At 53.7% G+C, this 16080-nt stretch overlaps 6 protein-coding genes across 6 annotated transcripts; 4 read left to right on the top strand and 2 right to left on the bottom strand.

The window, feature by feature from the left end:
* Positions 1-194: 194 nt before the first annotated feature.
* Positions 195-512, bottom strand: BDZ83DRAFT_546379 (uncharacterized protein; the record flags this gene model as incomplete). The annotated part of the gene is made up of 1 exon (XM_060503449.1): positions 195-512. A coding segment is annotated over one exon (318 nt), but the record flags the coding sequence as incomplete, so codon positions are not given.
* Positions 513-7048: 6536 nt separating this feature from the next.
* On the top strand, positions 7049-7831 carry BDZ83DRAFT_736541 (uncharacterized protein). The gene is made up of 3 exons (XM_060513001.1): positions 7049-7196; positions 7244-7371; positions 7421-7831. The coding sequence occupies exons 1-3, from the start codon at positions 7075-7077 to the stop codon at positions 7531-7533; spliced, it is 363 nt and encodes a 120-aa protein (XP_060357140.1). The 5' UTR covers positions 7049-7074; the 3' UTR covers positions 7534-7831.
* Positions 7832-9643: 1812 nt separating this feature from the next.
* Positions 9644-11061, bottom strand: BDZ83DRAFT_759024 (major facilitator superfamily domain-containing protein; the record flags this gene model as incomplete). Its single annotated transcript, XM_060515124.1, has 3 exons — positions 9644-10321; positions 10402-10810; positions 10871-11061. The coding sequence occupies 3 exons, from the start codon at positions 11059-11061 to the stop codon at positions 9644-9646; spliced, it is 1278 nt and encodes a 425-aa protein (XP_060357139.1).
* BDZ83DRAFT_645289 (uncharacterized protein) lies at positions 11006-13200 on the top strand. Its single transcript, XM_060509835.1, is given in 2 exon segments — positions 11006-12346; positions 12364-13200. The coding sequence occupies 2 exon segments, from the start codon at positions 11297-11299 to the stop codon at positions 13054-13056; spliced, it is 1743 nt and encodes a 580-aa protein (XP_060357138.1). The 5' UTR covers positions 11006-11296; the 3' UTR covers positions 13057-13200.
* Positions 13201-13642: 442 nt separating this feature from the next.
* BDZ83DRAFT_658500 (uncharacterized protein) lies at positions 13643-14393 on the top strand (the record flags this gene model as incomplete). Its single annotated transcript, XM_060511038.1, has 2 exons — positions 13643-13759; positions 13824-14393. 2 exons carry the CDS (start codon positions 13643-13645, stop codon positions 14391-14393), a joined length of 687 nt encoding a protein of 228 aa, XP_060357137.1.
* A 391-nt stretch (positions 14394-14784) lies between these two features.
* BDZ83DRAFT_759022 (uncharacterized protein) lies at positions 14785-15330 on the top strand (the record flags this gene model as incomplete). The annotated part of the gene is made up of 1 exon (XM_060515123.1): positions 14785-15330. One exon carries the CDS (start codon positions 14785-14787, stop codon positions 15328-15330), a length of 546 nt encoding a protein of 181 aa, XP_060357136.1.
* Positions 15331-16080: the final 750 nt, after the last annotated feature.

Genomic DNA, 16080 nt, shown 5'->3' with positions numbered 1-16080 from the left:
CGCAGGTCTTTCAAGGCCGCCCGGTTTGCAGCTTGTTTTGCGGCTTGTTTGGCTGGCGGTGGTTCATCCTGTTTCCCGGTGAGTAGCTGGCTCGCTACCGCCGCGTATGATCGGACTGAGGACGGCTTGATTTGGGCTGTGTGTAAGGGTCGCCCTTGGGGACTAAGGGGAGCCTCGCTGGGTCTTATATCAGCAGCATGCATGGACCTTGCTAGACCACGATGGTGCCAGTCTGAACGCTGTTTCTCCTCTTGAAGCTCTCTCTCCAGGGATTCGGTCTTCTTCAAACAGTCTTTGAGAAGTTGTTCCCTCTCAGCATCCCTTCGTAGGAGATCCTGGACGAGATTCGAAAGTCTGTTGATCTCTTCTTTAAGGTCGGCATTTTCTTGATAGTTGACCTGCTCAACTACTCTGATCTTTGCGGTCGGTTTCCGGACACGTCCCGACCGTCGAGATGTACTGACGTCCCCGTGAACCGTGATCGATGGCTCTACACCGGGAGAGACCGCCATGATGGTATGATTCAGCTCCCGTGGGCTGATGATGAGAAATGATAGTACTATGGGCCGAGGCCCTCTATGGTGTTAACAGATACTAACAGTGGGTCTGCGGAAAAGGAGAGTCCTTCGAGTGATGATGATGATGATGATGATGATGATGTATTTAACGTCTGGTAACAAAAGGACGTGCCGGGCGCTATGCCGACATGGTCTATGCTGATCTAAACTATGTTACAGGCTACCGTCTTCACCTAACGTTCCTGTTCAATGACTCGGGCAAATTTCGGAAAAGAAATTGGTCTCCTCTATCCATTCGCATAGAAGAGAGGCTCCCTTAGCAGAACCTAACAAGAAATCGATGCTTGCTTTGGCCATATGTTGGCGGAGGTAGCGCGGTGTAGCCTTGCGTCCACGCTTGCAGAAGTAGAAATGGACTGGAGTCTTGGGTTTCCCACAGCTGCAGTTGAGCAGCGCATCTTGATGAGAGAATCTCTCGTGGTATGCTGCAAAGTCTCCATGATGGGATCTTGCTGCGTATAGCCTTCCTAGTAGGTGCCGAGGGAGGCAGAGTTCGGGCGGCTTGGGATGAGGAACTATCTCGAGGTCAGCATATTGCCGAGGGCATTGCGACAGCCATTTCCTGGCAAAGGCTTTGAAGGCAGCTGCTCTAGCTTGCCTTTCTAGGTGCGCTAATGAGGGCTGTGGTTGTGATTCTGGGATTAGTTTGCAGGCTTCCTTGGCTAGAGCATCCGCTTCTTCATTTCCTGGTACTCCCGTGTGCCCAGGGCACCACCAAACATAAACCCTGCCGGGGGTTGTCCAGCTTTCTCTTTGTCTCCGAGTCCAGGAGGAAGAGAGCCCATTGAAGGCCCTGAATCTAGCCTGGCTGCTTCCTGTGCTCTGGGAGTATAGTCTAGCCGCGACTGCGAGGTTGTCGAGGCAGATGTGGACGTTATCTGCCATACGAGCCGTAGGAGCCCGGGCGGCTTCCATCAGGCCGTGATACGCAGCATGTGCCTCCGCGTCATACACCTCAGTTTGGGAGCCGAGTGGTTCGGATCCGCGGAAGATCTGCCGTGTAGCTTGGTACCCTACCCAGCCTGCTCCGGCGGAGGTGCTGCTGCCGTCTGACATCTGGGACCCGTCAGTATAGACAACAATATCCCGCTTGGAGAAAGTTGCCACCCTGCCTACAAAGGAGAGGGCCTGTTCTTCTTTGGTCTTGTTAGGCTCGTAGCCGACCCTGGCGAGGACTGTCTGCCAGTCCGCTAGTTGCACCCAAGGGGGGAGTTCTAACGGATCGATGTATTCGGAATTTTTGCTTACGAGGCTTGCCATTCGTCGTAGCCGTGAGTCTGGTCCTGATTTGTCTCTGAGTCTCGTTCGGAGAGGGTGTCGCTCGTCCAGACGATGGATTCTGGTAGACGCTTTGTGGAGCTTCGCGTCCAGTATCACCTCTGCTGGGGGTAGAGCCGCCTCGCGCTGTAGGATCGATACAGGCGTCGTTCTATATACGGGGACCATCGCTCTGATGGCTTTGGTTTGCGTCGCGTCCAGTTGGTGCAGCAGATTACCAACCCTGTTTGAGATAGTACGTCCATTCTTTATCCGGCTCTTGCCGGGCCACCATGCTTCAGATGCATAGTACTGAGTGGGTAGTACACAAGAGGTGATCGCTCGGCGAAGTAAGTACGCAGGCGCGCCCCAGACAGTGTTCCCTAGTCCCCGTAGTCCATTGACTACTTGGCATGCCTTCGCGGAGAGGTTTCTTACGTGACTCTTGAATGTGAGTTTACGGTCGAAGTGAACGCCGAGCCAGCGTAGAGAAGAGCCTTCTTTGATGGCCTGAACTGTATGATGCCTCCCATCCGGCAACTCTACTGTGATTGATGGGTTTCCGTCTATTCGTCTCCTGGTGAAGTGGATGAGTTCGGACTTGTCGAGGTCAAAAGTGATTCCTTCCGACGCGCCCCATCCTAGGGTTTCTTTCCATTCCTTGCTTAGGATGTCACAGTTGTTCTCTGGTGATGTTGAGCTTGCCAAGATAGCGACGTCATCGGCGTAGCCGAAACGAGATCGCTTCCTTCCTGGGTGAGCTGTGCCTAGCTTGAAAAGAGGTTCAATATAGAGCATGAACAGAATGGGAGACACGGGTGAGCCTTGTGGTAGCCCGCATTCGAGACCGAAGACGTCTCCTACCTCCCCATCAAGCTTTATTCTTGCTCTCCTTCCGACAACAAAACTTGAGACCCAGCGTACGAGGTTCTCCGGCCATCCTTGTTCGCGGAGCCGTCGGACCAGTCGTCCTGGGAGCACGGCGTCGAAAGCCCCTTTTATGTCAAGCGTAAGCATAGAGGTGACCAGGCCTCTTTGCCAGGCGCACTCGATGTCGTGGATGGCAGCTGCGGTGAGGTCGCTGCAAGACCGAAGGGGGAGTGCTCCAAACTGTTGATCGTGCAGAACACGATGTTTAACTGCGATCCAGGCAAGTCGTCTGGCGATGAGTCTCTCCAAGCCTTTTCCAAGGACGGCCAAGAGCGCAATTGGCCTATAAGAGCGCGGGAGTGTCTTGTCTCTTTTTCCCGGTTTTGCTAGGATCACGAGAGTTGCTTCTTTAAAACAAGTAGGATGCCAACCCTCGCGTATACACCCGCTATAAAGTGAGAGGACAATATCCTCGATAAATGGCCATGCTGTTTTCAAAGCAGCCGTAGTGATTCCGTCGGTCCCAGGGGTCGTGTTTCCCGCGGTGAGAACTGAAGACAGTACCTCGTCCTTCGTAACCTGCGGGAAAGGAAGCGTAGCTTGCCTATGTGAGACTGGGCTTTCTGTTGGTAAGTCCTCGGAGATAGCAGCGTTTCTAAGGAGGACGCGGGTAAATAAGTCGCGCTTCTCTTTTGGTTGTGAGACAAGCGTGTCTTGGTTGTCTACATCTCGGAGTGGCGGGGTCTGAAAGAGTCCTGTGGTTTTGTGCCAACCGACCATTTCAAATATGTCTTTGCTTGAGGAGGCTGAGGAGATCTTATCTTTCCAAAAGGCATCCTTGGAGCGTTTGAACTCGTAGAGGAAGTCCTGTTTTAGAGCTTCGACCTCCTCTTCTTCCCATTGGCAGTTCACTCCGGCTGCGCTGAGTCTTGCCAACATCGCTCGCTTATTCGCATAGGCTCGGTGTTTGCGTGTGCAGCTTTCGCTCCAGTATGGTCTCCCTGTACCTTTCCCGAGCGTGCGCTTTGTGGAAGCCGTGAGTGCTCGAATAAGACAGTCCGTAAGCTGTTGTGCTAGGAGATCCAAAGACTGTGGGTCTTGGATGTTGCTTGCAGTGCGGCGCATGGGTTGTAAGTTGCGTTCAATGATGCCGAGGAAAAGCTCCTCGTCCATCGTCTCGAGCCGAAACCTTCCCGGGGTCGGGCTGGGTGAATCGATCAGGGCCAAGGGGACCCGGGTAAGCAGAGATTCGTGGTCTGATGTTGTGTGTAAGGACGTTTCTATGCTGGTGGATGCCCCGTGGAGGTTGCTGGACGCCCAGCATAGATCCAGGGTGTTGCCGCCTTTGTGCGTGGGTTCACCTATAGGTGACGTTAGGACAAGGCTGGCGGCTTCTGCCCATTCTACCAGGTTTTCAGCGTCCGAGGAACTTGTGGCCTCGGGCTGCCACGTCCAATGGTGTAAGTTAAAGTCCCCCGCAATCAGTACTCGATCCTCAGGTTTGGGTTGCCAGGCCGCTAGGATGTCCCTGAGAGCCTGGCCAGATCGCAGAGAGCCACGAGGGGCGTTGTATACGTTGATGACTGTGAGAACCTCCTTCGTTCCTGAGAGGAGTCGTAAGAAGAGCAGGTCTGTGGGCGGATCGGATAGAGGCCGTGTTTGTACGCCTCGTAGCCCAGTTCCTCTGCGGAGGTAAGTAAGCACCCTGGGACGGTCTTCTGTCCAGTTGTCCACCGGGGTGAAAGTCTCAAAACCTGGGTGGTGTCTTGTGAGCCTCCTCTCCTCCGAACGGATAGACGGCTCTTGTATTAGGAGTATATCAACCTGGGCTGCGTAAGCCAGGTTCAGTGCTGTTTCGTGGGCGGATGCCCGTCTGCCCACATTCGCTTGCATGATTTGCAGGGTTTTAGAGGGCTGTATTCTTCTCTTGTGTCTCATTCGCCGGGGTGCAGTCCATCGCTTGCTCTTCTTCACGGGAATGTCGATGCGACTGCTGGGTCGCGAATCTCCACAATCTTTCTCCCTCAGCTCGGATGGCCCGTAGCTGTGCCCTATTTCTCCTCTGGACTGCGCCCTTCACCACTTTGGGTTTAGTAGGGCAAGCGGCATCAAAGGCGGCGTGAGGCCCGTTACACGACGGACATTTAAAGGGGCAATCGCAGCCATCGTGACCCTCGGTGCCGCCGCAAGGTGCCCGATGTTGGTCGGTCGTGTGGGAAGGAGAGCTGCACTTGATGCATCTCTTCCTTCTAGTACACGTTCGTTCGTTGTGAAAGCCACCGCAGCGGTGGCAATGGGGAGATCTCTTCTCCTTCGGGAACTGCAGGTTCACGAAAACGCTGGCCCCCATCAAACGGAGGCGTCTTGGTAGTTGCCTTGCGGCTTCTGCCTTGAACCAGGCTGTTACCGTGCCTAGTCTTTCGAGTTCGTCTTTCCTGGAAAAGTATGCTTTTTCAGGCTTGAGTTTCATCGTCATCTGCATCTCTTCAAGAAGCTCCTCAGTCGTGATTTCCAGCTCAGTGTTGGTTAGTAGGCAATGCCTGGTGTAAGGGACGTTTGCGATATATGCTCGGATCCAGGTATCGCGCTGTTCGACCGCTTGCGCCTGGAGAAGGGCAGCAATCTGTTCTCTGTTATCTAGCAGGATTTTTGCTCCATCTGCTGACGAAGGTAGGAGTGCTAATCCTGTCTTGACATGGTCGATCCCCTTCAGGGCTTCTCGAGCTTGGGGACTTAGCTTTTCCCGAACGAAGACATATATGTCGTAGGCTTTCTCGTTACGAAACGGGCTTTCAGGTGGTAGACGCGCGAACAAGCGCAGGTCTTTCAAGGCCGCCCGGTTTGCAGCTTGTTTTGCGGCTTGTTTGGCTGGCGGTGGTTCATCCTGTTTCCCGGTGAGTAGCTGGCTCGCTACCGCCGCGTATGATCGGACTGAGGACGGCTTGATTTGGGCTGTGTGTAAGGGTCGCCCTTGGGGACTAAGGGGAGCCTCGCTGGGTCTTATATCAGCAGCATGCATGGACCTTGCTAGACCACGATGGTGCCAGTCTGAACGCTGTTTCTCCTCTTGAAGCTCTCTCTCCAGGGATTCGGTCTTCTTCAAACAGTCTTTGAGAAGTTGTTCCCTCTCAGCATCCCTTCGTAGGAGATCCTGGACGAGATTCGAAAGTCTGTTGATCTCTTCTTTAAGGTCGGCATTTTCTTGATAGTTGACCTGCTCAACTACTCTGATCTTTGCGGTCGGTTTCCGGACACGTCCCGACCGTCGAGATGTACTGACGTCCCCGTGAACCGTGATCGATGGCTCTACACCGGGAGAGACCGCCATGATGGTATGATTCAGCTCCCGTGGGCTGATGATGAGAAATGATAGTACTATGGGCCGAGGCCCTCTATGGTGTTAACAGATACTAACAGTGGGTCTGCGAAAAGAGTCCTTCAAAGGGTGCTCAAGTTGATCATTCGTCATCTTTATTCGCCTAATAGAAGCTACATACGATACACGTGACATTAAATGCACAGTGTGCACGTTTTGTCCAAAAAAACAGTTTTAAGCACTGCCGGCATCTTGCATCTCGGTTACAGGACGAGTCCAGATATCTGCAGTCCCAGGATTCACGACATCTGAGAAGTGTCAGAAGTACTCGGCATCGGGCGAGGTGCCTCGCGACTCACAGCATAGCCTGTAGTGTGACTTCGTTTTTGATCTCGTCTGATGTTGCAGACACTGCATAGCAGCACAACCATGAGAAACAACGTGCCTGCCAGCCCTCCGATGATTCCAAGTTCGACCGGCGTCATTGCACGTATGCCGTGGGGAGTATGCTTTCTGGTGACAGCAAAGAGGACGACTCCTGCAGACGCAGTCGTCCTTTGTACTTGTGCATTCACCTGCATGCGGCTCGATGCAGCCGGTAGATCGAATAGGCGCTGATTAGCCTTCGTCACTACCGAAGCCGAAGTGGACTTCGCAACAACGCACGCTTATCCGTGCTTCTGGCCTGCGCCTCCAGAATCTCAATCGTACACAGCAGGAGAAGCTGAAGGTGGCTAAGAGAATCCGAAAGCGGTTAAAACCACACAACTCTGGGATAGAGCAGGTTATGACTGTGCCCGAGGCCAAGAGAAATCTCTCATGTTCCGCAGGTATAAAGACGTCACAAATCCGAAGTTGGTCCACTCTAGCTACTGGCATCATCAAATATCCGCCATGACATTTTGGGTCGCCCGGGTCCTGAGCCACTTGGCTGTTGTATCCAGTGTCCTACGTCACGTTTCAGGAGAGCAGCATGTAAACCAGCTTGTGGAAAGGCAGATTTCTTTCCAACCGCGCGGTTTTCTAGATTCTTGCGTTGATTGGGGCACACTGATGAACGAAAGATATAAGATGGTCGCGTTTTGCAGGACCACAACGGGCGATTGGAACTGGTCGGTCCTTGACTTGAACCATTGTATAGTGAATCGCGACGGTTCTTTGATGGCGCAAGACGAGTAGGTCTCTCTCAGAGTCACTTGTACAGAATGCTGATGACTACAAGTGGATCCTTCTTCCTGTCTGCCGGTCCCTGCTCGTCTGATAACGCAACGAAGTCGTGGGCCAATTATAAGTGCAGCACGCAAAACGACGACAGCGACGAGCGTCACGTTGATCACGGGATAGACCTTAGTAAGGCGTACAACCTGACGTACTGTCGCAAGCGACTGACACATCTCAGATTTGGTAGTCGGTAATGACAATGGTACTCTATTCTGTGGTCAACAACCCCACAAGGGGCTTACGCTCAGCCAAGGGCAAGCTGGCTGGTCTGGCTTGGGCGTGGTGAACTAGGGTGGCAGCGGACAGTTGTCGGTGCATTTGGATCGGTCACTCTCATCTCAGCAATAGCACCCTCGTTACGGGCCTTGGTGGAGCGTAGGCTGGTCCCGTGATCGTTGATGAGCGGCGGTAGCCATGCGCGGACGTCTGACGAGTTCAATGCAGCGCTCGATAGGGTGGACTAGAAGCGCCTACTTGGGCTAGGTAAAGCAGTATAGCCGTCGCGAATACTCGTCCTTACCTTGGCCTTCCCAGAGCATCCATCCCATGGGGATGAATGATTCGCGGTCGTGATGCTGAACGGTTGCCAGTCTGCAATCTCTTATTGTCTGTCTCTCTGTCAACACAGCGATGTATCGCTCTCACGTCGTGCATCGATCAATCACTACCTATACGTTCATGGTGCAGCTAGGTGTTGCTTTGATCCAGCAAGCACGGCTATGAAAACTTCCCATATCAACACTGATGCCCGGTGGTCGGTCTCTCGAGTCGAAATGACATAATAGAGGGTGAAAACCGATCCACGTTCCGAATGAACACCTTGGAGATTGACCTTGCTTTGAAAGAATGACGAGAAAGGTCCCGGTTCGGCATGGTGTAGAGATCGTAAATGTCTGGTGGAACGCTCATACATCCCGTCACACATGTTTGCTGGAGAGAGGCTCGAATCGTGACATACACAACTTGAGTTATGAACTGGCTGTGTCAGACGCTAGAAGCTGCTTGCACGGGTCATCCGGTCCTTCGAAGTCGTGCGCATCACGCTGGAGATGTGCGTCGCTCCAGAAAGGTTCCCGTGAGGTTATCCACTTTTAGGACTATCTGTATCGTCCGTTCAGGTTTTACATTTCCGGGCGCAAAAGATCGACCTCAACGGGATCAGGCTTTCAAGAGAGATCACACAATACGGTACACTTTTTGAGTCCATGGTACGCGCAATGTGCCCCAAGCACGCGCTGGACTCAATAGAGTGATATGGATACAAAAACCGCGATACAACACGGGATCCTGGCTAAGTTGCCCTCACACGACGGCGCCGGCCGGCAATATCGGCCGCAAAGGTCGACTGCGTCCTTCCTCAAACGCAGAGGTTCTGTCTTCCGCGATACGTCAGCGTCTGGTAATCAAGGTTGAGTCAGTCCGCGGAGCTGATACCGATGGAAGACTACTTCTGTTGCTGCCTTTCAGTTCCTCAGCTTCCAAGCTTGCACTCGATCACCTCGGAGCTCATCGCCCTGTAGGTCCTTCAACCTAGCATCGTACGATGGCATGCGATGGCTAGTGCGTCCCCTCCCTACCTTGGTTTCCAAAATCTTACGGTCAACTTTTTGGTCGTAGTGCTTGTTGCGGTGTCATCTCACGCTGGGTGATGGATACATGGTGCCCTGGATCTAGAGACAAATGCGCTCAGCTGCACCACGAGATTTGACGGACTGAGCGCGCCATGACCGACGTCCGAATTTCGCCATGCCATTGGTCAAGTGCATCTGATGCGCTGACTCATTCCTTCGTGAGCCAATCACATCCGCCATCTGCCCAAGAGCGCAAACCCCGCGGGAGATCAGGGGCACGCTGATAAGAGATGCTCCTTGCCAAGACTCGACCACAAGCGAATGCTTCACAGCAAATTCTAGAACTACATTGACGGAAACAACGCATGGGAGGCTAAACTCACATGGTTCAGTCCGGGCTATCGCCCGTATTCTGCCTCTTCACACCGCGTGGAGCCCGCGTAGGTCCTGCTCAGCGATCCACTTCACAGATGCTCCGCTCACACAATCTCTCTCCCTCAACCGAGGGTCAATATACATACAGAAGTCACCCCTCCGTGGCCTCACGGAAGTCGGGCTCTCACTACCTAAGATGGCACCAAGCAAGGTCTCGTTGCGGATCATTTGCACGCGCCTTCCTTCGAGTTCGCGTATCAACTTTTGGAAAGAAAAAGGCTTACGACCGGTCTTAGAGTCGAGTGGTATCCTGAAATACATTATGTCCTACGACTTCAATGCTACCCACACCATCGAGTGTTAGTAAAGCAAGCGTGGGATTCAACGCCCCCCTCTAAGCACGCTCAACTCCTGGAGCCGTGAAAGCTACCGTGGATACTATCGTGACCCGTCGCCTACGTGTGCATCGTGTGCTCAGATCGTAGGCTCCTGTTCAGTGATACCCTCCGAATCAAGAAACTCATCAAGAGCGCCAGTCCGGATACGCCGACATACAGTCCGTAGACGCCTCGCAGGCCGTACACGTACGCATCCACGATCTTGGATCGCAGCTCAGCGTCGTCGGTCGCGGTGAACAGGGCGGAAATAGCATGGGCACCCCCGTGCGTACCTGCGGGGGCCAAGCCATCGTCCTCTAGCTTGCGCAGCATCACATTCTGAAAAGTGGATCCGCCGACGCCCACTCCGATTGCCATGCCAAACTGTCGGAGAAAGGCGTACATCGCCGCGGCGATCGCTTCGTCGCCTTCGTCGCAGAGAGCGTGCGACGCCATGTTCTGCGCGTTCAAGATGGAGCCATGGCCAAGGCCAAGAAGGACGAGCGTCGGCGCCCATACCTTCGTCGGCGTCTCGACGTCCCACAGCATCATCAGCCCGGAGGCGACGGTAGCCAGAGTCCAGCCAGCCCAGATCGGCCACTGGTAGTTGTTGAATACCGTGACAAGTCGACCAGTGATGATGGATGCCGGCACCAGCGTGAACATGACGGGGAAGAGTGCGACGCCGGTCTGGACCGGAGTAAACCCCTTGACATCCATAAAGTACAGGGGCACGTAATAAAGCTGCCCGTACATCTGTGGTCACTGTCAGCGTGTCACATTGCGCGCTTGATATCATATCGCTCTTACCACGAGCCTTGGATGGCGCCGCAAACATACGTGGCGATGGAGCTGGCGGTCTGGAAAAGTCGGCGTTGCAAGAACGGGGACATCGCGAAGCGTGACTCGTAGATCATGGTCAGCGCCATACCGACTGCCCCGAGCAACAACGGCACAAGAGTGCCGGCGCTGCCCCAACTGTAGCGCAAACCTCCCCAGGAGACGGCCACCAGCAACAAGGTGGCCGAGCCGATGAACATAGCGTTTCCCAGCCAGTCCATGTCGTCGAGTTTCTTAGGCATTCCATCAGCCGGAGAAGCAATGTTGACGAGCCAGGGCACGAGAACAAGTCCAGCCGCGCAAAATGGGAACATGATGTAGAAAATCCAACGCCACGTTGTGTGCTGAGCAATGACGCCGCCTAGTATAGGACCGGCACAGTTGCCCAACGCCCATGCTGCCTGACTAGAGACGAATGGCGCGGTCAGCAGAAGGGAGAACGAGTCCGAGAGGGAGGGTCCTCACACTACGCCGTACCACGTAGGCCGAACCGGCAAAGGGACAAAGTCGGTGAAAATCAACAGGCATAAGACGATGATGCCAGCACCGCCGATGCCTTGGAGAGACCGTCCCACCAACATCAAGCCGATGGAATGCGACACGCAGATCGATGATTGTCGGCAAAGGCGCTTCTGGTACCCAGACATCAGGCCCATTTACGGCAGATGGCTTGTGACCATTGCGAGGAGCCAAAAAAAGTCTGAATTACGTTGCGAATGAAGAAGAAAAGCCACTCCTAGCCATGTAAACGGCAATATCTGGCGACCTTGAGAATGCTTCCAGCGCAAGGCTTCAACAGCAAATTATGGACACAAGTTGGATGGCTGGAATGTATAAGGCTCAACACGAGATCTAGGCAACTGACCGAAGCTTCGTTACGCTATCAACAACATGAACGATCATGAAATCTTCCGTCGTCTTGCTACATACCCTTTCACCTCCGCAACATTGAAGATGTTGCAATGCGCTTTGCAGGTCATTCAGAAGCGTTACCCGCTCGCCTCTCTTCAAGATGGAGGGGATGCAATCTTAGAATACCCGTCGCAGGAAGCTTTCGAGCAAACAGAAGTGCCACTACATGTCACCGGCGAATGGATCAGCTTAATGAAAATTGTAGGCGATTCCATCGACGCCCCAGAACAGAGAGTGCCGTTGCCGTTGCGACTTTTCGCTAGAGGCGAGCAAGCAGACGTCGATATGATCGCGGAATATCTTCGCTTATTACGGCCGGCTTATCCGTCTTTCCACTTCAGTGATCCGGTAATCTTCACGTCTGACAATACAGAAACAGCTGCGAGGCTCTACGGGACTTTTGACGCCACTACGCTCATCCCATGCAGCTATGATGGGGCGTGGTTCGCGGCCGTTGCTTACGCAGATTGCGTGCAGCTATACGGAGCACAGGTTGAAAGCAGCTCGAAACTGGAGCAACAGGCCCAAACCTTGTTTCCTGGCCGCACGATCTGTTTCTCCGAGCCACTTGTCACGACGCCGGTCAAGGACCCCGGAGCATTGATGTTGTTGAGCTTGCGAATGCTGGCCGGCGGGGGTGTGCCAACAATGTGTGCCGACGCCGCCTTCTTGCAAAATTTGCGAGCACGAATATGCGTAGAGCTTTTGGCCCAGAACCTGGATGTCAGGGACTCTGATGTTTCCGAGCGGCTTCAGCAAGTGCAACTAGAGAACTCTACCTTTTTCGACGAAGCGTTCATACGCGAAGACAATTCGCCGTCGCCAGTCGGCTCAACCTTCACAGCTGACATGGGGAGTAATATCGGTCCGTCTACCTTCGGTGCCTCTCCCTCGCCATCTCGGCTGTTTTCGCCCGTCGGAGAAGGGCCCCCTTCAGCAGGACGAGGCTCAAGCGAGACTACTTCTGCGTCGCCCAAGGATCTGTACCGTCCATCGTTGTTTTCGCGTGCGGTTGGCCCCTCTCCGAAGGTGACCAAACTACGTAGTGGCATGTGTTTGGCACGAGAATTCATGGGGTTTCACACTCAGTGTCACCTCCCATGCCGCCCCCCATGCCAGAGGAATGCAGAGTCATTCTCGGTATGCTCAGCGAGGCCGTGGCTTTTTACCGGAGCTCTCGCCTGTCGGGAAGTACCGAACTGGCAGTGATGTGGTCTGCTATCAAGAGCGGATCCAAGAGCGAGTTCTACCGCCGCTACATTGGTTTGCTATTCTATGAGGAGATGGCTCGCCTCAGCAGCGACCAGGAGGTCGCCCTACGATTGAAGACCAGCATCACCAAGCGCGAGCTCGGAGAGATGAGGCGTCACCAGTCGGACTTTCAGATATGGCACGACATTTGTGATTTGCGCCGCGACTGGGGGCCGGGTCGATTTGTGCTTCTTTGTGCGCTGCCAGAGAGCTTCCAGGTAGGGCGAGGAAGCAGAACAGAGAAGCAAGTGCAGCTTAGAAGAGTCTGCAAACGGCTTCAAGATGATCGCGACCCCCTATCAGGATATCTGGACGTTGCTAAAGAGCTCTGTGCTGCTTTGGTTCAAGTAAACCTCCCATGCGAAAGATTGATGATCGATGATTACCACCTCAAGGCATATTCAGAAATGTCGGAGCCGGAGTTTGCTGCTTACATGAGCCTCAGTCCCCGGCCAGTCATACCGATATCAAGGTGGGGAACCCATTAGTGCACGCCATATGTTGTCTGTAAGACGAGCAGGTAGTGGCGACGAAGGAAACAAGGAGTGAGGCGTTCATGAAATCTAGCGTCAACGTATTGCATGTTCGGCAGCAAACTTCCTGTGTAGCTCAATTGAATTGTACGTATTCTATACGTGTGATGCAACATGCCATGAATTCCGGATTCTTCATTCGTCCGTCCGTCCGTGTTTCCGGCGGCGCTTATTGATGTGGTAGTTTTTTCAACCGGCTCCACCTAGCCACCCAGCAGGAAAGCAATAAACGACTCAAACAGAGTCCCAGTTGATGCATTGATACATACATCCGGAAGGCACGTTGATGCTTTATGGACTGTTAGACGGAAGTTGCGCAGCAGGAATTCTCAGTGTTGGGACGTCCACAAAATCCACAGGCACCTGCAGCGAACACTCCTCACACATGAAGATTCACAGACCACTCTGAGCCTTACCTACAGGGTGAAACGACATAGCCTTGGTAAATTCGTGCAGTATATATGCGCCCGTTGTCTGCTAGACCTGCGATTCGGCTTCGGGTACTCGTCATCCTCGTTCCTACACCCTTTCCTATAGTGCCATGATTTCCAAGATCGTCATAGCCCTGCATGTCGTCTTGACACTAGTCGTACTCGCATTAACCGTCAAGACTCTGCAGAATGAAGCGAACGAGAAGAAGGGAATAGTGCAGATTCTGGTGCGTAACTCATCACGCCGACAATGCGGGACTAACGGCAGCGAAGCTACATCAACAAGCAAAGCGCTTCGTTCAGGTTCCTGACTTGGTCGGGTCCATCGCCACAGCGGTGCAAAGTGCCGCAGCCGGCGTGGTCACTGCCGCGGTCGCATCGGGCGAGTCCTTGGTCGCCGGCAGTCTACCGTCTAGCATATCAGTGGGCACCAAATACGCGTGCGTGGCTTCAGAATGCGCCGCGATTCCTGGTCACGCCTTTCGCCTGATTCAAGACCTGGCCCCGTCCCTCCCTTCGTCCGAGGAGATCGAACAGCTGCAGAAGCTGGTAGATAAATGCCCCAACCTGGAGACTGTTTTGTTCGCCGGGCTCGGCCTGGTTTTGGTGTCGACCACACTGCTGCTTGCTGGTCTCAAGTTCAGGTTGCTTCGCTTCGTATCGCTGGGGCTGGACGTTGTCGCCGTCGTCCTCTTCGCGGTAGTGACGGCCTATACAGTCTCTCTCTACAAGACATCTCAGGCTGTGGCAGGCCTGCTTGGAGTCGAAGCGAGCAAGGGAGACGTTTTTGGAGCATCTATCGCAGACTTGACACTGTGTCTGATTATTACTGCGCTCGCTCTGGCGCAGACCGTACTGTAGAAAAGGGATTGAGGCGCTGAGGGGTTTTGGCGGGTGATGTATGGCTTTCTTTCCCAGTCAAACCGAGCCCTTCTTACATACAACACCAGATGGGAGACGACGGATAAGGGACGGAAGTAGCCATCTTGGATCGAACAGAGAGTCAAAACAACCAGTGAGATTTCGACCGCTGACAGCTCATTCGGGGCAAGCTGAGTACTTCGCATAAACAACATAATGGCCGCATTCCCATTCATGAACGCATCTGTCAAATGTAATCTCGCCATCGTAGTGCATGATCCCAGTGCCCCAGAGGATAGTGCTTCTTTCATCATCCCACGGCAATTCCTTACACGCCATCTCGTCCTTCCCAGCCCATTCTCAGGTGTCAGTACGCCTATACATGATCATCATGAGCGTCCGTGGTGTTGTGTCCCTGAACATCACGATCGTCTTCGTGTCCGGACTGACCGGGCTGGCGGGCGGACCACTTCATGATATCAGGCAGCTTATGCGTCTCAACACGGACTCTTGTCAGTCGGACGTACCGGATGATCCTCCTATGGTGGTCAGCCAGCAGACGTTGGAGGAGACCCTTGCGCGCCTCGGAATCTCTCCCGAAAAGGTGCGATCTAAAAGTCGGTCGAGAGGCGAGCTTACGGCTCTCATCGGCTGCGATGCCGCAGGGTCGGCCATGGAAAATCCCCGCGATGGCAATGACGCTCCTAGTTCGTTGTCCCCGAAGACGACAGCAGCTAGACTGGAGCTTGTCATCGATCGCATCAACTCGAGCATCCAGAGACTCGATCATCAGCTACGTGTTCTCAACGAAGCACAAGAGCGATTGCGAAAGCTGGCAGCGTTGACGGCAGAGGAGGTGGATTGGGATGATCCCGTCACACAAATTCGGTCGGAGGAAGCGCTCTTCGACTGTGAATCGGAGGACGGGGATACGTAGACGGAAAGTTGCTTGGCTACAATTACCATAGAAGTTACCGTACATCCGTCTTGAGGCTTGAATCAACAAGATGTGTATGTGCTAGTATATACAGTGTCACTAGAGGGGAATTGCCTGCAGAGATATTACAAAGGACGAGCTTTTTGAAGCATTTACGTGCCCAGAAAACGAAAAGAACCAATACCTCCATCCTCCTCTACTCAGAACTGTCGTCCATATAACTTGCGGAGTGGTGGTCACAGGGCTAGCCCTTGATCCATTACCGCACCGGTTTACGCCTTCTCGAACAGCCTGACATGACGCGACCGCGATGGTATCAAACTAGATGGCCCATCTAGAATACCGGCGACCTTCTGGGTGCTCGGTGGCCTTGAAGGGCCCACGCCTGTTCGTGTTCCATATTCCCGATCAATGACCACATGAGAATTGGGTCGATAAGAACCAAAAGAACCCACCCCGACACCGACTGGACACCACCGTCATCCTTGACGAGGAAGACATTCGGGTCAGACATCCTCCTTGCCGACACTCCGATCCAAGCGAGGACTTGAGGCGCCCTCGCCACTGGTAGCTGGCATCTTTTGACATCTCGTTCCAAGCCTCACTTCATCGCAAGCCTTTGGGCAGCTAGGGTACTGTATCGTCGTGGGAAAGGCAGGCGTGGATCTTGTTGAGCGCGCCTGTGTGCATTTGCCAGTGCTTGTCGAAAAAGACTATTGTCTTGCTTGTGGGCCCCACATCCGATCGAAT

The sequence above is a fragment of the Colletotrichum acutatum genome (genome assembly GCF_030867785.1).
Source record: "Colletotrichum acutatum strain CBS 112980 chromosome Unknown BDZ83scaffold_309, whole genome shotgun sequence".
Classification (NCBI taxonomy): Eukaryota; Fungi; Ascomycota; class Sordariomycetes; order Glomerellales; family Glomerellaceae; genus Colletotrichum; species Colletotrichum acutatum.
The sequence above is the reverse complement of the archived record's forward strand: the minus strand, read 5'-3'. Positions and strand labels throughout refer to the sequence as shown.